We start from the raw sequence: 17,993 nt of genomic DNA on the forward strand, positions 1-17,993 counted from the left end.
TTGAGCATACCTCGCGATTGGGAACGTCTTGGGCCGGACCTGCGAGTAGAGCGGCGCATTCAGCGGGTCGCCCGTGTCGGAGCCGTACATGCGGACGCGCCTGGCGAGGATGCGGAGTAAGCAGATGAGCGAGGTGAGCAGATGGGGGAAGGACTCACCCGTCGCTGCAGGTAATCGCGAGCCGGGCCGAGTCCGGTCTGAAGTGCAAATCTTGCGGCGTTGCGGGGAGCTTGACTAGACGGGAGATTGGTAATCAGTCTTTGACGAGTGTGCGGGGGACGGATCGAACGACGTACCGCGATCCATTTGTACCGGTATGGAGCCCGCCATGGTACCGAGATCCCACGTACACACGAAGCCGTCGTTGGCGCAGCTCACCAACCTGTTTGGGCTGATAGGCGTGTCAGTTCCACGCCTTCCTAAACGAAGGTCGTTGCTCGCTTACACCACAGGATGGAACGCGACGTCGTTGACGGTATAGTACTTGGGTTTTGACCACTCGTAGCGCAACTCGATTGGTCTGCTTCCGGTCAGCATGTCGGTGGCGGGAAGCGTTTTAATCCCGCTTCTCCATTGAACATGGCCACGGGGTGGGTCGGTGGGAGACTCCTGAATAAGATCGTGTCGGATGGGCGCGAGCGCAGAATCCGCGTCGCGCCGCACTTCTAGCAGGACGAGGTTTCCTGATGTATTGTATGCGTTGGGTTCTTCTGAAGACGACGGTCATAGGAGGGTCACGGGCGGGGCTACTGAATACTGACCATCCACTTCATGAGGTTCATCCGGCTCGCCGCCCGCGGTCGCGCTGGAAATCACGATTCGGTTCCCTCGCTGAAGGACCTTGGTGATAGCTGGGAAGCAGAACACGTTAGGCATTGCGTTACGAGTCTCCCTGTGGCCTCGAGCTCACATCCATCTCCTATTTTGATGCTGCCGGCCAGTCGAAGGCCGAGCAGAGTAGCCTTATGTGGAGATCTAGCAGAACAGGCAGAGGGGCGTGTTTGGTTGTATGGATCCACCATCAGATGTCTGCGCCGGAAGCGAGGGCGTAACCGCGATCGGCCCTATCACGATAAGTAGGTCAGAACAGGCTCAACGGACGGTCTTGCTCTGCGCACGTTCACAGGAGGCACCCAAGGTACGTTACCGGCCTGAGACCAGTCGTAGCCTTCAAAGGGGTTCGGACCTCGCGGGATGGTAGGCCGCTCCGGTGGCACCGTTTCCCTCAGGCTCAGCCCCGATAGATTCGACTGAAGATTCGAAACTGGCGCAGGGCGTTCGGTAGGTACCGGCACAGGGGACTGGCACGAAATCGTTTAGTATCTGTATGATAGACGGAGGCGGTACACGATAGCGTACCAAGAGGTGATTATACCACGAGTCAACCCAGTCGTTAATATCTTCGTCGGAGTTATCGGCGGCTGGCGTGGCTCTGGTCGAATTGTATACGGCTATTGGAGCAATTGCCTCATCATCCGAGTCGAGGACGATAGCGTCCGTCTGTGTGCCGGAGCCTCTGAGTTCCATCGACAGGACGGGCATCGCGTTGTTATGACGTGGAGTGTGCCTCAGCGGCGCCGGGCCTCTTTGTGATCTCGGGGTTGCAGAAGTAGAGTAGGACGGGTGGGATAGGCGTGCAGCTCCCTGCGAGGGTAGATATTGGCTGCCTCCCATTGCCTTCACGGAAGGCGCGTTTCCCTGAGGTTTATTTGGCGTGTTTTGGCTGGAAGAGGGGCCAGCCGTCGCGTTCGGAGCGGTAGTTGGACTTGGACGCGGGATCGGGGGAGGTGGTAGTGTGTTGGGTTGGGACAAACGAGGTTTCTTCCACGCAGGGCGCCAGCGTTTAGCGCTTCCATGGGCGGCCTGGGAGCCTCCATCGGATCTCACTAATAACGGCGACTCGGAATTAGAGCGTTTCACGGTGGTAGGGGTGCCATTGGGTGCGTTGAGGCGGCTGCGTTTGGGGGAGGGCAAACGCGCGGGGGGTGCGGGTCGCTTGGACGGCAGGATCTCGATTTCGTCTTCTTCAGTCAGATCGATTGTCTCCGCAACTTTGAGGCTCGACTTCGACGAGATTATTGGAAGAGGCCGAGACGCCGCTCCGCACCCTGGAACGGGGGCGCTCAAACGACCGGACATCGCCATGGTATCTGCTCCAGCGATTCACTCGTGGATGTCTGCAGGCTCGGCTGCCGGCTACGTGCTGTTGTTAGATATGCAGACAGACGAGGAATGGCAAGCGATATGTCGGAGGCGGAGACGGTGGCCCAAGTATAGTCACAACGGACGGTGGCGCCGAACGCGTCGGTCACGCGCTCCGAACTAATATTGTGTGCTCCGTCTTCCTAATTCCAATGGACACCGCTCAGCCGCTTTACCTCCCTCCTCTGCAATGCTCCGCTCAGCGCGATACCTGGCTCGGTGCTCGACCATAGTGTCTTCCAGCAGGAGATGGGCCCACGCACCGTCGCTGTCCTACCTCAAGTCCGTCACCGCTGATGACCTCCAGCACTTCTCCCGCATCCTCCCCGCGACGTCTATCATCTCCACGCTCCCTCCCACGTCCGCGCCTGCGGACGACCTCGCGGCGTACAACGATGACTGGATGGGCAAGTACCACGGTAGGGCGAGCACCGTCCTCAAGCCGCGCTCGGTGCAAGAAGTAAGCGAGATCGTGAAGTATTGCAACGAGAAGGGGATCGGGATCGTCCCGCAGGGTGGGAACACCGGGCTCGTCGGCGGGAGCGTGCCTATAGGCGACGAGGTTGTGCTTAGCCTGAGCAACATGTCGAAGGTTCGGTCGTTTGACCCCGTCTCTGGTATGCTGTCGACATGCGCTTCTCTTTCATTGCTTGCGCCGAGAATTACTTCCCAGGCATACTGGTCGCAGATGCGGGCTGCGTGCTGGAAGCTCTGTCGGAATATATTGCGAAGGAGGATCACATCATGCCTTTGGACCTTGGTGCGAAAGGAAGGTAAGGTCCTTGTCCTCCCATCGTGCTTTCGCTATGACTCACTCGTCGCCAGCTGTCAGATCGGCGGCAATGTCTCCACGAACGCCGGCGGCTTGAGGTTACTTCGCTATGGCTCATTACATGGGTCGGTCCTCGGGCTAGAGGTTGTTCTCCCCGACGGCACTATCCTGGACCTGCTCACCACATTACGGAAAGACAACACCGGTGCGGTTCTTAGATTCAGTGCCCGTAGGTAAACCTTGCTGACATTATATACAGGCTATGACCTAAAGCAGCTCTTCATCGGCGCGGAGGGCACGCTCGGCATCGTGACCGGCGTCTCGATCCTAACTCAACCGACCCCACAGTCGACGAGCAACGCCGTGCTTGCCCTGCCCACGTTCGACAACGTCCTGCCGCTGTTCAAGACGGCGAAGCGGCAGCTGTCCGAGATCCTCTCCGCGTTCGAGTTCTTCGACCGCGAGGCGTACGGGATCAACATCAAGCACAACGCGGGCCGGGCGCTGTCGAAGGACGAGATCGGCGACGCGGAGTGCTTTGTGTTGTTGGAGACGAGCGGAGGTAGAAAGGAGCATGACGAGGAGGTATGCTGTCTACGATGACAAAAAACCCTCCGTATCCGCGCTCATTCAGTGTATCCAACAGAAACTGAACGATCTCCTCGAGGGACTGCTCACGGCCGATGAACCTTTGATCACCACCGGTGTCTTGTCCCAATCACCGACCCAGTTCGCGTCGTTGTGGACGCTGCGCGAGGGCATTACCGAGGCGGTATCGAAGGAGGGCAAGGCGTACAAGTACGACATCACCATTCCTCTCCAGAAATTCAAGGAAGTAGTGGACACGACGAGGGAGCACCTCCGTTCTAAGGGTCTTCTTCACGACAAGGCAGTTAGGCACGTCATTGGTTATGGTCACGTCGGCGATGGTATGCATCGTTTTCCATACATCGGATACCTTGTACTGATGGGTCAAACAGGCAATCTACACCTAAACGTTGTCGCTGATGCGTACTCGCCTGAAATAGAAGCTGCTCTAGAGCCGTTCATCTATGAGCTCGTCGGCAAGTCACTTTGTCTACCTATACACGCCCCTCAGACATGCGCACTAACCTCCTGACAGCATCCTTCAAGGGCTCAATATCCGCCGAACACGGTATCGGCCGACATAAGACGCAGCACCTGCACTACTCGAAGAGCGAAGCCAGCATCGAGTGGATGAAGAAAGTCAAAACGCTCTTTGACCCCAAAGGCATCATGAACCGGGGAAAAGTCGTCATCCCATAGCTTGCCTTATGAAACTATCCGCTGTACCATGCGTCTCCACGGCGATCTTTGTATCCATAGATTTCGCTCTACTATCCTTGCGTCGTGGCTGCAAAAATGTGGCTCGCCGATCAACGACGGACGTGGGCAAACAAACACGCGCAAACACAGCTTTTGACACCAATCCCAGGGTTAGGGTGCTCGAACCTTAACCTCATCCGCTGGTCCCCAGTCGCAAGTGATGGTAACCCCCAATCCAGGTTTTTTCTGTCCAGAGTACGCGGGCTGACCACAGGACATCGCTGTTATATCTTAGCCGATATTCCAAGATGTGTCCGGGCTTGCGGTCAAGTTTTTCATCCAGAAGGACCTTCCGGAGCAGCTACAGGCCGAGCTATGTGAAACCATCGCGGTACGGCGCTGCAGACGTTCCATGCTTCGCGCTCTTTGATTCCGTATGACAGTCTCTCGGAGGACGGGTAGAGCAGAAGGTGCCCCGGTCGGGGTACATCCTCGTTCAGCAGGGGACAGCCGAGGAAGAGCGTCTGCGCCTTTGCTGGACGAGCAAGCAACGGCCGGAGCGCTACTTCGTGCCGTACACCTTCGTAGAAGCGTGCAAGATCGCAGGGATGCTGCTTAAGCAGATCTTTGTCGAGAACGGGGAGCCGATCAAGATGCACATTCACTCGAGCATCGCGAACGTGAACGCGCGGGCGGCGTTGAGCGCGAGGATCATGGTAGGTTGTCCTTGGAAACATCGGATCTGGCGGTGCGCTGATATACGTGTCGTTGTCATCAGCACTCTGGAGGCGACCCGACGGCCTCGATCCAGTCCGCCAAGGTCATCCTCGCCGACCCTAACACGGACATATTCGCGCACCTCGTCAACTCCTTTCAGCAAATGCAGGACAAATACGTTGAGAATTACCTCTGGGTGAAGAAGTGCATTGACCGGGGCCAGGTCCTCTACACGCCTATGGTGTACAAGAACCCGGGAGGTAGAAGAGCTGGAGAAGAGTGAGCGGCAGCTTTTCTTTGGTTCCGATCACGATCAGGGGTCAGTTAACACGAGTGCCTATACAGGAGGATACAGTTCAACGAGGAAGACGAGGAGCATCTTTGCCAGTGGATCGCGATGAAGATACCTTACAAGGAGACCGGTGGCCGCACGGGTAACAGACTCTACCAGCAGCTCGTAGAAATGGTACGTTTCGCGCACCCCCCCCCTCTCTCTCTCTCGATATTCCGTCCATGTCATGCGTCTCCATTCAAAAAGGGCAACGAACCGGAATACCATTGGGTCAACCGCCACACCTGGCAGTCCTGGCGCGAGCGCTACAAGAAAAACTCGGCGCGGCTCGATCAGCGCATCTCTTTCATCGTCCAGGAGCGCAAACCCCTCGTCGGCGAGAAGGGCCAGTACGCGTTCGTGCGCCAGCCGGAGGAAAAACCGAAGCGCACGCGCAAGAAGACCGCCAAGGTCGAAGACCAGCCGCACCAGCCGTTCGATCCAGAACTCGGGCAGCAACCGGGACCGTCGCATTTCCAACAGGGCGCGGTGGATGACCACCACGCGCAGCTGATGCAAGGCGCGTATATCCCGCCCGCGATGCCCTACCCGTATCCGCCGCCGCCGATGGCGTTCCCGATCGGCGGCCCGATGGACCCGTCGACCCCGCGCAAGCCGGCCGAGCGTGAGGAGGTGGAGGATCCGGACGACAGCGCCGAGTGGCAGATCAGGGAGGGTAACGAGCCGCCGCCGGCTTGGGCGAAGAGGAAGGCGGAGGAAGAGGAAGCCGAGCCTAACAAGCGGCCGAGGACTGGGGCTGTGTATGTTTACGACATTTGGCTGTTCGTCTTTGGGCCCATTCGTGCTTAATCGTGTTTGTTTTTCTCCCCCGCAGGGAGGTGCCGTACGCTGCTATTCTTGCCGGGTTGGCCGTCGCGGACCCACAGACGCTGGCCAGTATGCACATGATGGACCGCGAGCTGTATTCCATCGCGCGTGATCATCGCTTCACGCTTGAGGAGGTTCGTGAGCTGCATGTCTTCGGCGCCGTTGGTCGATGCATCGTATTCATGCGTTTGTCTATCGCTCAGGTGCAAGAGTACTTCAACAAGACCGGGGACCTCGAGCGTACCAGAGAACGCTTCCGTCGGATGCGAGAACAACTCAGCCGTTTCATCGAAGAAGAAGACGCACAAGCAGGAGTCGCCCAAATCACACAAGCGCAGCCTGCTCTCCCGGTTCAGCAAGGTCTCGCACTACCTCCCGCGTCTGCTGAAGGCCAGCCCGAAGAAGGACCCAGGCCTGACCCGGGGCTTAGCCAAGGAGTGTCTTCCACCACGTTGCCGTCAGAGGGTTCGCAACTGAACAACGCAGCCTGATGTTCCGGACTTCGTGAATATTGGCATTATTCGTCATGTTCGGCACTTGCACAATATGTCTTCGCCAGTAATCTTTTGATACGCTATGTCTGTGCCATATGATACTGCAACAGGATGCGACCACTGTAATACATCATATATCCGGTAAATCGAAGTCGGTTAAAAGCTTATAGTCTGCTGCGCGCACGGGGGCGGTCGGACTATCCGGTTTTCGTCGCCTATGGAACAACAGCAGTCAACCACCGATAACGCGAAGTACCAACACGACTACTCACTTTTCTCCAGCTGCCGCTGACGGGAATGTCCCGAACATGTCTGGGTGTTTAGGTAGAGGTGACTCACTACCGAGAAGGAGCGTGAACATGATTGTCTGGATCTATTGGAAGTGATGGATGGCCGTACCTGAAATAAGGATGCTTGAGCGCCTCCTCAGCGGTGATCCTCCGTTCCGGGTCGTATGTCAACAACTTCATCATTAGGTCGATTCCGGCATTCGTCAGGTACGGGAACTTTTGTCTGAATCCGTGAGGATGCGGCGGGGGTATAGTCAGCGTCTTCACGAGTGGAAGGGTGGGAAAGTCAGGCCAGTAAGAGAACGACGGGGAAGCTGGGTTCGTCGAGGGTGGGCCGAGCAGTTTAAATATCATGGCGATGAGTTCTATTTCACCCTTGGCTTGAAAAAGGGGTTCCTTGAGGATGAGCTCGGCGAAGATGCAGCCGACGGACCAGATGTCCACGGCAGTCGAATAAATTTTCGCCCCAAGCAGGATCTCGGGTGCTCTGAGTATCTCCGTTAGGCTTGTTTTTGATTGGGCCGGAATAACGCATACCGGTACCATAGTGTTACGACTAGCTGGGTCATGCCACCAACTCCAACAGGATCTCCGTACCTGCGCGCTAAACCGAAGTCGGCCACTTTGATTGTGCCCCGGTTATTCATCAGCAGGTTGCTGGTCTTCAGGTCTCTATGCAATATCCAGCGCGAGTGGCAATGCGCAACCGCCGAGAGCAGCTGCATCATGAGCGTCTTGATCTCCGACTGCAAAAACGGAGAAGGCATGACGGTGAGCAACGTCTTCAGGTCGTGCTCGATGAAGTCCATCACGACGAAGACCCTTAGGCGGCCGATGTTACGTTGGCGCAAGAGGTAAAGAAGCAGTGCAAGGGGGATGGTATCTTGTCATATTCGAGTCGATATACGGACATGATGCTTGCCACACGTACTGCGTCAGGGTGTCTCCGACGACGACCTCCCGTATGTTCACGACGTTTTCGTGTCTGCAGGTCATGAGCGCGTTGATTTCACGCAGTGCCGTGATCGGGAAGCCGTGTTTCTCCTCCTCCAGCTTCAGCTTCTTTAATGCAACAATGTCGCCCGTCTGCTTGTCCCGTGCGCGGAACACGACGCCATAGGATCCTTCCTCAATCTGGTTGAGTCGCTCATAGCAGTAGACTGAGCGCGAAGGAGTAATGACTGGGTGGAACTCCCGGGGCGGGACATATATACTATGGGACAGCCGTGGATGGCGAGCGGTTGAAGCCTCGGATCCAGAAGGGGAGGCGGTTCTGGCAGTATGTTCCCGAGCAATTTTGACTTTCTTAACCTTCTTCTTTGCTATAGGTTGTTGAATCTGCACCTCCAACACCTCGTCCTCGTCCCATTTTGATCTCTTGCGACCGGGAGTAGAGGGTCCAGCAACGTTGGACATCGTCGAGAAAGTGAACGAGGAGACTAAGGGCACTGCCACAACATAACGATTCTTCTCCCTTTTCTTTTCGTTCATCTGCACAGGTTAAATGCAGGACTTCTCAGCTTTCGTATCCTGGCCGTCCGCCCCTCTGACAAACTCTTTGGTCAGTAAGGCCTTGGATCGTCTCTCAACACCGCCTAAGCTTGTAGACTCGCCCCAAGGACACACTCGCTTGCTGCAATGGTCAACCTACGACGATATTGACCATGACCTTACCCATTCTGAAGCGGGCGTTTTGGCATCGTCGTATACCATCCGTAAAGCTCTGATACGCAAACATTACCTTGCACGCTGCATACACGCATATACCACCAAGCATACTACCTCCAAGCTCGTGCGATCTGTACCACGGTCATGGGACATTGAAATCAGCTTCGCGGATGAACTGGAGGACATGTGGACAGACGAGCTCTGGGATCTGGCGCAAAATATGGCTCCCGAGAGGTGGTGGATACTGAAGCCCGGAATGGCAGACCGCGGGATGGGCATAAGACTTTTCAACAGTCAGGACGATCTTCAGCGCATTTTTGAGGAGTTCGAGGGCGATAGCGATGAGGAAGATGACGAGGGAGAGGGGGCAACGGCTGTCGTGACTTCGCAGCTGCGACACTTCGTGATCCAAGCATGTATCGCAATCGCTCCTGTGCGGCGTGTTCCTTACTCAACCACGCCAGGAATATATACCGAACCCCCTCCTCATGGACCCGAACGATATTCCGTTGCAACCGTTATCCGGTTCAGATAACGGCAAAAGTCGCCAAGGCCACAAGGTCAGTCGTCTCGTATGACAGAACGTCATCCATAAGAACCAATCCCCTAGTTCCACCTTCGTGCATACTGCGTTGCCTCCGGCGCTCTCACAGTGTACCTCTACACGCGTATCCTGGCGTTGTTCTCTGCAGTGCCCTACACCACCCCGACTCCACAAGATGGGAAACACGGTGCAGACATTGATCTCACCCCCCACTTGACGAACACGTCTTTGCAAGCTCATCGCGGCGAAGAGGGCGTGCGCCTCCTTGATGAGCTAGCTGGGCATCGGGTCTACTCAACGCCATCGAGAGATGATGGTGTAACAACCACGCTCAAGGAAGAAGATATCGCCGACATCAAGGACCAAATATCAGCAATACTGGGTGAAACGTTTAAAGCGGCACAGGCCACGCCAATACATTTCCAGGTGAGCTTCTCTAACTGCAACAGTCGAGCGTTACATCTCAATGCAGCGCGCTTATAGGCCCTGCCGAATGCTTTCGAGCTTTTTGGAATCGATTTCCTCGTTTCGGATAACTCGGGCTCTGTCTCCTCGGAGTCTCCGGACGACCAATCGAAATTCCAGGTCCATCTGCTTGAAGTCAATTCGGAGCCTGCGATCGAGCTCACGGGTCCTCGTCTGCATTGGATCCTCGAAGATCTATTCGTTTCCATTGGGAAGGTGTGCGTTGAGCCGTTCTTCGGTGATCACAGCGCGGACGGTATCAACAAGGGCTGCGAACGTGCACAAGGTGTCGAGGATTGGAATTTGAACGAGACTCGGTTCTACCTTAGGAAATGCTTGGACGTAGAGCAAATGTACAGATAGACATTGGTTAGAAGGTCTCTCAGATCTTAGATATCCAACCCTAACCTCATCGGCACGCCTCTTCGGCGTTCGCCACCAGCGGGAATTCGGAAGCAGCACGCTGCAGCTTGCCCCGCGACAGTCGCTAAAGAGCGCTTCCGACCACTGGAGTCTCTTAGTTTCGCGGATGCCATGCGAGGACTTGCACGGTTATGGCCTCTAACTATATCTTCACGTTGACCCCGACATTCACACAAGGACTGATACTGGGTCAACTCTCCATTCTCCTGCTACTTGTCCTGATCCTGAAGTACCTCTTCTTGGACTCGGAACCTGGAAGGCAGAATCCGACGTTTCACCCCACACTTGCCGCCGACAAGCATGATGAGGCGGGACGTTTCAATATGCAAGGGACGGTGGAATCCGTCATAGACGAGGAGGGCGATAGTCTGGAAGACGATGAAGAGGAGCGTGAGGGAGAATCGGCGGACTGGTTTAACTTGCTACTCCGCAACGTCCGTATTGCTGGCCTCATTGACCATTTCTTGAACTGCAGCCTGACCAAGTCGTCCAGGTACTAGATGCATACCGGTCCAAGCTCCGCGATGATCTCCCTGGTGCTGAAGGGGATGAGGTAGCTCGAAGAAAGTTAGAAGAGTATGCTAACCGCATTAGGCCTGCAGCACTCGTTGTGAGTGTCTGTTCCGTGCTTTGAGTCGTTGAATATTCTTTGAATGCATATTCGTGTTGGGGATAGGATCCCATCCGCATACACTCGGTCGACCTGGGCTCCTCCGCCCCTCGATTCTCGAATATTCGATTGAAATCTTCAGGGATGAGAAGTACTGCGCCTTCATCACGCTCTCGAAGGCGCAGCGCAGCGCGCGAGCTTGCTTCGCAAGACTCAGAGCCTAGCGAGGTAGAACTCGACATGGTATACAAGGATAGCGTGTCGGTAGCACTTTCTACCGGCGTGCTGTTCAACTATCCGCTGCCGTCATTTGCGAGACTACCCGTGTCGCTGACAATATCGCTGGAATTGTTTCAGTCACCGGTGAGTGAACCTGCATGTAGCATCAGAGGGTACGCTGACAATGGAATAACGCAGGTCGTTTTTTTGCCCCCTTCAGCCTCCGTCAAGCCGTCTACCCTTCAGATCAGCATCCCTCCTGACGGCTTCACTTTGAATATCAAGACCACCTCGCTCATAGGCAGCCGCGCCAAACTTGCGGACGTGCCCAAGCTGCATGAACTGATCGAGCATCAGGTGCGATCCAAAGAAACGCCGCTTCACCGGGATCGATTCGCTGAGCATCAATCTCACAGATTCGTCGCTTGGTTGCTCAAAAGAATGCCTACACCTTTGTCTTACCTGGCCTGGCCAGTGTAAACGAAGTGAAAGAAGCGATCCGACACGAAAAGGAGGCACAACATTTGCCAGATTCATAGCACGCACTTATGCGGCCTGGTTAGCTCCTCTTGTGCTTTGCTGTCGTCGTGTTTATATTAGATGATATTGATGTCGTTCGTCGCTAGTTATACAACCTAATGACCCGCCCGTCTTTTCTATCGTCACATCGTTCGCTCTTCAGGGCGAACTCGTTTCGCGAGCAAGAATGCGTTCTGTCCCGGGAGAGGTGATGTTCGTCTGGGATGTGCTGCCTGAATGGTTAAGTCGAGGCACGCTCGCATTTTGTGGAGTTGCAGTTAGACGCCTACGTGCGCCATGCGCTCAATAGACAGCGCGGGCCTGCCGCATCCCCCTTCGTGCGCACGGAAGCAGAGAAGTGTGCAGCGACACGCATGCAACAGCTGATCGGACACGGGTGTTACTTGCGAAGGAGGATGTATATGGGTTCTCCGAGGACTATGCTAGCCATATGCCTGAAGGACCCCGTGAGGGCCATGAGCAGTCCACCGAACGAAGCATACGCGGTTCTGTGAGGGGCTATTCAGCGATTTGAACTTGCGAAGTCACGATAGGAAACGTACGATATCTCTGAAGTGCCCGAATCGAATTTGTAGACCTGCGTTTGGTTTCGGAATGAGACTCGAAAACGAACGTGCAGCTGTCCGGAGTACGAGGAGCATCCGTTTCTCACCTTGCCGTACATGACATAGTCGTAGTCCTCCTCGAGCCCTCGCTGGCCCTTCCCGTCCGGTCTCCACACGTTCTTCTCTTCCGCCTCGTCATCTCCGCCCGGCGCGCCCCCTCGCGAAAGCGAGCTGGACAGGGCGAGCGCGAAACTCTGTTCGTTCTTCAATGGAAACAGCTCAGTGTTGTAGTCCAGAGTCAGGTCCATGTCGTAGTTCTTCGAGTGCGCGTAGAGGCGGGAGACTGGGGGCCCAGAACGGGGTAAATAAGGGGACCGGGTCGCGCCTGCGAGTGAGGTAGGGAAGTCGTACCGCGGTCGAATTTCTTGCCCTCCTTGTCGATGGCGTTGACGGTGAAAATGTCGTCGAACACAATGTGTGAAGTGGTGGTTGCCATCGTTGTGATATGGGTGGAATGAAAGGGCAAGGGTTTCGGCGCAAGCAGAGGAGACGAGAAAAGTTGTCCGCGTTTGTGGCGCGAACGTACCTACACAACGCTTGCCTCGAGGCTCAGAGTTACAGAGTATACTGATCGTCAATCATCGCCGTACCATAGAGGATACCAGATTAACGAACAACAAGAACAACTGATATATGCATTGCGATTACAGGACAACACGAACGGCAGCAGTACAGAAGCGGACACGGGGATATCCCACAATCACTTTGGGAGAGCGTCGCAGGTCCCGCGCAAACCAGAGGTTCAACAGAGGCCGTAACCAGCACTGGACACGCGTAGAGCGTCCGCCGGATGTTTTCGCGCGTCTTTCCCCGTGAAATTTGCGAGGATGTTCGCAGAACGCAGATCCGTTATACCTGATGGCGGAGGACTACAGGACCGCGATCAGCGACGTGATAGAGCGATGATCGAGTGAAGCCTACCAAGAATTACGGAGTCGCCACTGGAAGCGGGGGCATGAGCGCCTACGTCCATACGACATCGATGGTGTCACTCACCGCAGGAACATTTTGCTGATGAACCGGTCCTTGTTGACGGGCTTCTTGTTCTTTCCTTTCGGGACCTCGGTCCACATCTGGCATCAAGCATTCAGCAAGGTGAACCAGCGCGGTAACCGAGGAGTTGGAAAGGTGGTCAGACCTCTTTCACGTTCTCCAGAACCTGTAAAAGGGTTGAGCTCAAGAGATTCCCGAGCATACGGCCCGCTACTCACCATGTTACTGTGCCTGTCGAAAGCCTTGACGCGCGCTAGCAGCTTCTTGTTGTTGCGGAGCGAGATGAGGACCTGGGCGTGGTTCCTCACCGCCTGCTGCAACACCGACAGCGGGCCCTGACTGATCTCATGCTCTTCCAGAGCACGAAGCTGCGCCTCGTCCAGCTCGGACTTGGGAACGTGCACGTATTGACTAGCATATGAATCGTTGGTTAGTCGGAGAATATCTTGCAGCAGCACGGTGAACGCGAGTACCTCATGGTGGAACAGTGAAGGAGCCTATTCCCTTTTCGGGAAATTTGAGGCAGACCCAAATTTTGGATTCCCCTTGCTGAGAAGCGCTCCATCCCCACCTCCCTCCATCTCATACTACAAAACCCTCCCTTCGTCCTAGCCACGATGGCTCGCATAAAGCAGAAGGGAAAATCTGGCGCGGCCAAGGCGTATGTCACCCGCTCAGCGGCGATCAAGAAGTTGCAATGTTCCCTGGCCGACTTTCGACGGTTATGCATCCTGAAGGGTGAGTATCGCAGCATGTGCTCGTCCAGGTTTTGCACTGTACTGACTTTTGGGATACTCAAGGTATCTTTCCTCGGGAGCCCCGGCATCGTAAACGTGCCAACAAAGGATCCTCTGCGCCAACATCTTTCTATTACGCCAAGGACATTGCGTACCTCGCCCACGAACCCGTCTTGAGGAAGCTTCGCGAGCACAAAGCGTTCGCAAAACGACTATCAAGAGCTCTTGGGCGTGGCGAGTGGAGCAGCGCGAAGAGCCTCGAGGAGAACAAGCCGGTGTACCGCCTGGATCACATCATCAAGGAACGGTCAGTACCGCTTGGTTTGCCAAACCTTGTGCAGCATGTTCTAAGCCGTCGATAGGTACCCCACGTTCGTAGATGCAGTCCGGGACATCGATGATGCGCTCTGCATGGCCTTCCTCTTCGCTTCTCTGCCTTCGGACGGACGTATACAACCGTCGCTCATCGAAAACTGCGCCAGGCTGGCTGCGGAGTGGCAGCTGTACGTGATTCACACGCGAGCGTTGCGCAAGACGTTCTTGTCCATCAAGGGCATATATTACCAAGCGGAGGTGGAAGGGCAGACGGTGACATGGCTCGTGCCGTATCAGTTCACTCAGACGGTATGTGTACTTGGACATGTCGCTTCATCGAACATATCCCGACGTATCCCCATCTATTTTTTTAAAACTTAGATACCGCCTGACGTCGATGCCCGGGTCATGTTGACCTTCCTCGAGCTGTACCAGACCCTGCTCGGTTTCGTGTTCTTCAAGCTGTACACGGATGCTGGCCTCGTGTACCCGCCGCCCTTGGACCTCAAGAAGGACGAGGGTGCGGCGGGCGTCGGCGCGTTCTCTCTCCAGGACGCCAAGAGCGCGAGTGCGGCGGCGTTCAAAAAGACGAAAGAGGTCGAGGTCGACGGCAAGAAAATCACCTCCAAGGACGTACGGCAAACGATCAAAAGCATCGCCACGTCCGCCCACGCCGGCGACGACGACGTTGGCGCGCCAGAGCCGGAAAGGGTGACGGTGTCGAACGACGCCGACGAAGACTTTGTACCCCAGCCCTCCAAGACCGAGATCGCCCAGGGCGCCGAGCTTCCGACCCTCCAACAGATCTCCACCCTCCCCTCATCCGCGCCCATCAACCTCTTCGCGCCGTACACGTTCTGGCTCTCGCGCGAGACGCCGAGATCGATATTCGAGTTCATCGTGCGCTCGTTCGGGGGACGGATCGGCTGGCCGGCGTCGTCCGGCACGGGGTCGCCGTTCGAGGAGGAGGACGAGAGCATCACGCACGTTATCATCGACCGGCCGGTGGCGGAGAAGGCGAGGGAGCACGAGACGGAGGAGGCGAGGGAGAGGAGGCGGAGGAGGAAGTACGTGCAGCCGCAGTGGGTCGTGGACTGCGTCAACGCCGGGAAGCTGCTGTCGGAGGAGCCGTATCTGCAGGGGAAGACGCTGCCGCCGCACTTGAGCCCGTTCGGCGCGCCCGTCGGGGCGTACGATCCGTTGGCGGCGGCTGGGGAAGGGGAGGACGTTGAGATGTCGGATGGTGAGGAGAGCGAGGAGGAGGCTGAGGTTGAGGAAGCTGAGGAAGAGGCGGAAGAGGAGTCGCCCCGGACAATCGTCAGGCAGGCTGCTGCTGCCGCTGCCGACGATCCCGCTGCGCTGCGTGCGGCGGAGCTGGCGGCGGAGGCGGCGGGAGTCGATTACGGCACGTTCGAGAAGGAAGTCAGCAAGGCGCAGAAGAAGGCCAAGGGGCAGAAATCCGATGCGCCGGCGGAGGAGGGCGAGCAGAACATGAACAAGATGCTGATGAGCAACAAGCAGCGCAAGCTGTACGAGCGCATGAAGTACGGCGAAAAGAAGCGCGCGAACGAGGTACGGAGATTGGCTCTATTACCCTTCCTTTCTTCGCTGTCGCGCCGGATGGATGGGGAAGCTCACTCTTTTCTACTTCCGCAGCGGGCCGTGCTGGAGCAAAAGCGGAAGAACCTGGCGAAGGACAAGAAACGGCAATCGAAAAGCAGTTCGTGAACCCTCGCGAGCGCCCATCTCCGCGCCTTTGGCTGGGATGGCCTCCCTTCTGGCACCGGCGACGTGCTTTGGACGGAGATATCGACTCTATCGGCGGTTTGATGCTGCCAGGGCAGGTCGCCACGCGGTCCTTCTGTTGATCTGGGTCTGGACCGCGGGTCTATTTGCGTACCAGGTCACTTTAGGGTGTGTGCTGTATCGTTCCTTGCTTGTAAGGTTTTCTGCGCGCAATGTCAGAGTTCAGGCGAAAATAATCGCTGAGTGTGGTTGAGAGGGTCGAATAGAATTGGTCGACGCACAGATCGTACGGTCCCCGGAATTGCACGTGCCCCCGCCCCTGGGGCGAGTACGCGGGGTTCGGCCGTCGGTCATACATACTTACGGACGTCCGCCGCGCCTTTGTCACCGACGAATCTCAAACCGCTGCGCTCGATGCTACACTAGTACACACCTGAACCCAGCGCTGCCCCAACAGCACGGAAGTTCTTCGCTGAACGTTCTTCGCTGCACCCATCGATGGTGGGCATCTTCGGCCTGGCTCACAAGAACTCGCCGTCACGCGAACCTCGTCCCAATAACACCAACAACGGCGCCAGACCGCCCCCGCCGCCGTACGAGCAGGGCGCGCAAGACCATCATGCGCCGGTGCTGGTCGCGACCACCACGACGCAGGTGACGACGACCACGACCGAAACCACGACCCACTTCTTCTCCCTCCCTCTCTGGCGCCGCCGCGGCGCGCAACCCCCCACCGAATCCCCCACCGTCGCCGCCTCCCACGCTGACCCCCGAACGCCGAAACCGGACGAGGTCGGCGTGATCAGTCTCAGCCGGACCGCCTCGTCGACGCCCAATCTCCAGCTGCGGAACAAGGACCTGCCGCCGACGCCGCCGGGCTCGAGCGAGGGCGGGTCGCCGCAGCTCCAGCTCGGCCTCGCGGGCCCGAGCGGATACGCCGCCGCCGCCGTCGCTGCAGGGCGGGTGTCCAGCTCGACGATCGCGACTACGCCAGGCACGGAACACCACCAATCCGTCTTGTTCCCCTCCCAGCTCGCCACTGCCCCGTCCAACGGCTCGACCACGCACGCGCTCGCGCGGGCAGCGTTGGGACTTGGACTGATGCCCCAGCACGCCGCGTCCGCCTCTTCGTCAGAGGTACACACCGTCGCGTTCGCCACGCCCGACCCGTCATCGTCGGCGGCGTCGGCACCGAAGGCCTACGAAGTTCGCCGGGCCAAGTCGTACGGCAAGCTCACGAAAACGGGTTCGTCGGCCGTATCCTCCCCCGATCCGCACGCGCAGCGGCGCTCCCGCGGCCTGTCGCTGGGCCCGTTCCACCTCGCGACGGGCGCGTTCACCGAAGGCAAGGGCAAGGAGCGGGAACGGGTCGCCGTGGACGACAGCGGCTCAGGTTCGCTGACGCCCCCCAAGGCGGTCTCCCGCAAGTCGTCCTTCTTCTCGCGCAAACGCTACGATTCTGCTGCCGCCGCCCCGTCGCCGTCGCCGTCGCCGCGCACGCAGGAGGTGACGCTGAACGCTACGTTGCCCTCCCTGCAGCCCGTCTCGCCATTCGACATGGACCTCGGTCCGCAGCAAGCCGGCCCGTCCAGCCTGCGCCGGCGGCATTCCGAGCGCAGCCAGGCGCACGCGTCGCCCGAATCGTCCGCGCGCGCGACGAAACCCGAACCTGCTACCGTGCGACCTCGAACGCGCCGACCCTCCACCGCCGACAACGCGCGCCCTCGCTCCGCCTACGTCGACCCTTCCTCCCGCGCCACCGCCTCCGCGTCCCTCCTCGCGTCCCCCCCGCCCCTCCCCCACCTCTCCGCCCAATCCCTGCTTCCGCCCTCTTCCTCGACCCCGCACGTGCTACCCTCTCCCCTCAGCGGCCCCGGTCCGAGTCGTATACGGGCGAAGACCACGCCGTCGACCTCGATACTTCCCCGGCTTTCGCTCAGCTTTTCCTCCAACTCGCATCAGCATCCTGCGCAACCGCCGTCCGGCGAGAGCTTCTTCGGCGGGCCGACGACGTCGTCGCCTGGACCGAGCGCAGCGCCGTCCCCGCGCCAGTCGTTCACGAAGAACGCGGCCGAGCTCAAGCCCAGGATCGACGAGGAGTCGCCGGAGGTGTACCTCCAGCGGCTCACGGAGGCCGTCAACCGGGCGGAGATCGCGTCCATTTTGGCTGCCAGGTGAGTCCTCCCCCCCCCCCCCCCCCCCCCCCC

General features: G+C 57.6%; 10 protein-coding genes across 10 annotated transcripts in view; 6 read left to right on the forward strand and 4 right to left on the reverse strand.

Annotated features, from left to right (window-relative positions):
* Positions 1 to 1,021: 1,021 nt before the first annotated feature.
* Positions 1,022 to 1,542, reverse strand: PUNSTDRAFT_41060 (uncharacterized protein; the record flags this gene model as incomplete). Its single annotated transcript, XM_007378349.1, has 3 exons — positions 1,022 to 1,064; positions 1,102 to 1,301; positions 1,360 to 1,542. The coding sequence occupies 3 exons, from the start codon at positions 1,540 to 1,542 to the stop codon at positions 1,022 to 1,024; spliced, it is 426 nt and encodes a 141-aa protein (XP_007378411.1).
* Positions 1,543 to 2,392: 850 nt separating this feature from the next.
* Positions 2,393 to 4,261, forward strand: PUNSTDRAFT_58716 (FAD-binding domain-containing protein; the record flags this gene model as incomplete). Its single annotated transcript, XM_007378350.1, has 7 exons — positions 2,393 to 2,819; positions 2,876 to 2,975; positions 3,028 to 3,179; positions 3,234 to 3,559; positions 3,621 to 3,903; positions 3,955 to 4,050; positions 4,098 to 4,261. The coding sequence occupies 7 exons, from the start codon at positions 2,393 to 2,395 to the stop codon at positions 4,259 to 4,261; spliced, it is 1,548 nt and encodes a 515-aa protein (XP_007378412.1).
* A 96-nt stretch (positions 4,262 to 4,357) lies between these two features.
* Positions 4,358 to 6,767, forward strand: PUNSTDRAFT_117254 (uncharacterized protein; the record flags this gene model as incomplete). The annotated part of the gene is made up of 8 exons (XM_007378351.1): positions 4,358 to 4,516; positions 4,557 to 4,652; positions 4,705 to 4,977; positions 5,040 to 5,257; positions 5,324 to 5,444; positions 5,517 to 6,070; positions 6,145 to 6,271; positions 6,341 to 6,767. 8 exons carry the CDS (start codon positions 4,358 to 4,360, stop codon positions 6,626 to 6,628), a joined length of 1,836 nt encoding a protein of 611 aa, XP_007378413.1. The 3' UTR covers positions 6,629 to 6,767.
* PUNSTDRAFT_140023 (Pkinase-domain-containing protein) lies at positions 6,762 to 8,337 on the reverse strand (the record flags this gene model as incomplete). The annotated part of the gene is made up of 5 exons (XM_007378352.1): positions 6,762 to 6,846; positions 6,904 to 6,969; positions 7,031 to 7,408; positions 7,459 to 7,743; positions 7,853 to 8,337. 5 exons carry the CDS (start codon positions 8,335 to 8,337, stop codon positions 6,762 to 6,764), a joined length of 1,299 nt encoding a protein of 432 aa, XP_007378414.1.
* Positions 8,338 to 8,425: 88 nt separating this feature from the next.
* On the forward strand, positions 8,426 to 9,961 carry PUNSTDRAFT_117256 (tubulin-tyrosine ligase; the record flags this gene model as incomplete). Its single annotated transcript, XM_007378353.1, has 5 exons — positions 8,426 to 9,001; positions 9,054 to 9,149; positions 9,200 to 9,559; positions 9,617 to 9,845; positions 9,885 to 9,961. 5 exons carry the CDS (start codon positions 8,426 to 8,428, stop codon positions 9,959 to 9,961), a joined length of 1,338 nt encoding a protein of 445 aa, XP_007378415.1.
* Positions 9,962 to 10,152: 191 nt separating this feature from the next.
* Positions 10,153 to 11,389, forward strand: PUNSTDRAFT_129178 (uncharacterized protein; the record flags this gene model as incomplete). Its single annotated transcript, XM_007378354.1, has 5 exons — positions 10,153 to 10,455; positions 10,515 to 10,631; positions 10,698 to 10,994; positions 11,049 to 11,207; positions 11,267 to 11,389. The coding sequence occupies 5 exons, from the start codon at positions 10,153 to 10,155 to the stop codon at positions 11,387 to 11,389; spliced, it is 999 nt and encodes a 332-aa protein (XP_007378416.1).
* A 380-nt stretch (positions 11,390 to 11,769) lies between these two features.
* PUNSTDRAFT_58431 (RNA polymerase) lies at positions 11,770 to 12,431 on the reverse strand (the record flags this gene model as incomplete). The annotated part of the gene is made up of 4 exons (XM_007378355.1): positions 11,770 to 11,878; positions 11,933 to 11,967; positions 12,043 to 12,278; positions 12,347 to 12,431. The coding sequence occupies 4 exons, from the start codon at positions 12,429 to 12,431 to the stop codon at positions 11,770 to 11,772; spliced, it is 465 nt and encodes a 154-aa protein (XP_007378417.1).
* Positions 12,432 to 12,605: 174 nt separating this feature from the next.
* On the reverse strand, positions 12,606 to 13,487 carry PUNSTDRAFT_79078 (Sm-like ribonucleoprotein). Its single transcript, XM_007378356.1, has 6 exons — positions 13,462 to 13,487; positions 13,207 to 13,399; positions 13,134 to 13,154; positions 12,992 to 13,068; positions 12,917 to 12,936; positions 12,606 to 12,864 (listed from the first exon to the last, which is right to left on the reverse strand). Exons 1-6 carry the CDS (start codon positions 13,464 to 13,466, stop codon positions 12,845 to 12,847), a joined length of 336 nt encoding a protein of 111 aa, XP_007378418.1. The 5' UTR covers positions 13,467 to 13,487; the 3' UTR covers positions 12,606 to 12,844.
* Positions 13,488 to 13,562: 75 nt separating this feature from the next.
* Positions 13,563 to 16,014, forward strand: PUNSTDRAFT_117259 (uncharacterized protein). The gene is made up of 5 exons (XM_007378357.1): positions 13,563 to 13,726; positions 13,789 to 14,032; positions 14,088 to 14,349; positions 14,422 to 15,612; positions 15,697 to 16,014. Exons 1-5 carry the CDS (start codon positions 13,606 to 13,608, stop codon positions 15,766 to 15,768), a joined length of 1,890 nt encoding a protein of 629 aa, XP_007378419.1. The 5' UTR covers positions 13,563 to 13,605; the 3' UTR covers positions 15,769 to 16,014.
* A 270-nt stretch (positions 16,015 to 16,284) lies between these two features.
* PUNSTDRAFT_140028 (uncharacterized protein) overlaps positions 16,285 to 17,993 on the forward strand; it is a gene marked incomplete at its 5' end in the record, with an annotated part of 5,396 nt that continues 3,687 nt past the window's right edge. Inside the window, one exon of the mRNA XM_007378358.1 lies at positions 16,285 to 17,960. Coding sequence (XP_007378420.1) covers positions 16,285 to 17,960 — 1,676 coding nt within the window. The remainder of the gene's footprint in view (positions 17,961 to 17,993) is intronic.

This window comes from Punctularia strigosozonata, assembly GCF_000264995.1.
Source record: "Punctularia strigosozonata HHB-11173 SS5 unplaced genomic scaffold PUNSTscaffold_1, whole genome shotgun sequence".
Classification (NCBI taxonomy): domain Eukaryota; kingdom Fungi; phylum Basidiomycota; class Agaricomycetes; order Corticiales; family Punctulariaceae; genus Punctularia; species Punctularia strigosozonata.

Coding starts and splice junctions, on each gene's coding strand:
- PUNSTDRAFT_79078 (XM_007378356.1), bottom strand. Junction 13,155..13,206: donor TCGACAGGCACAGTAACATG/GTGAGTAGCGGG, acceptor ACCCTTTTACAG/GTTCTGGAGAACGTGAAAGA. Junction 13,069..13,133: donor TTCTGGAGAACGTGAAAGAG/GTCTGACCACCT, acceptor GCTTGATGCCAG/ATGTGGACCGAGGTCCCGAA.
- PUNSTDRAFT_117259 (XM_007378357.1), top strand. CDS start 13,606: ATGGCTCGCATAAAGCAGAAGGGAAAATCTGGCGCGGCCAAGGCGTAT. Junction 13,727..13,788: donor ACGGTTATGCATCCTGAAGG/GTGAGTATCGCA, acceptor GGGATACTCAAG/GTATCTTTCCTCGGGAGCCC. Junction 14,350..14,421: donor CGTATCAGTTCACTCAGACG/GTATGTGTACTT, acceptor TTTAAAACTTAG/ATACCGCCTGACGTCGATGC.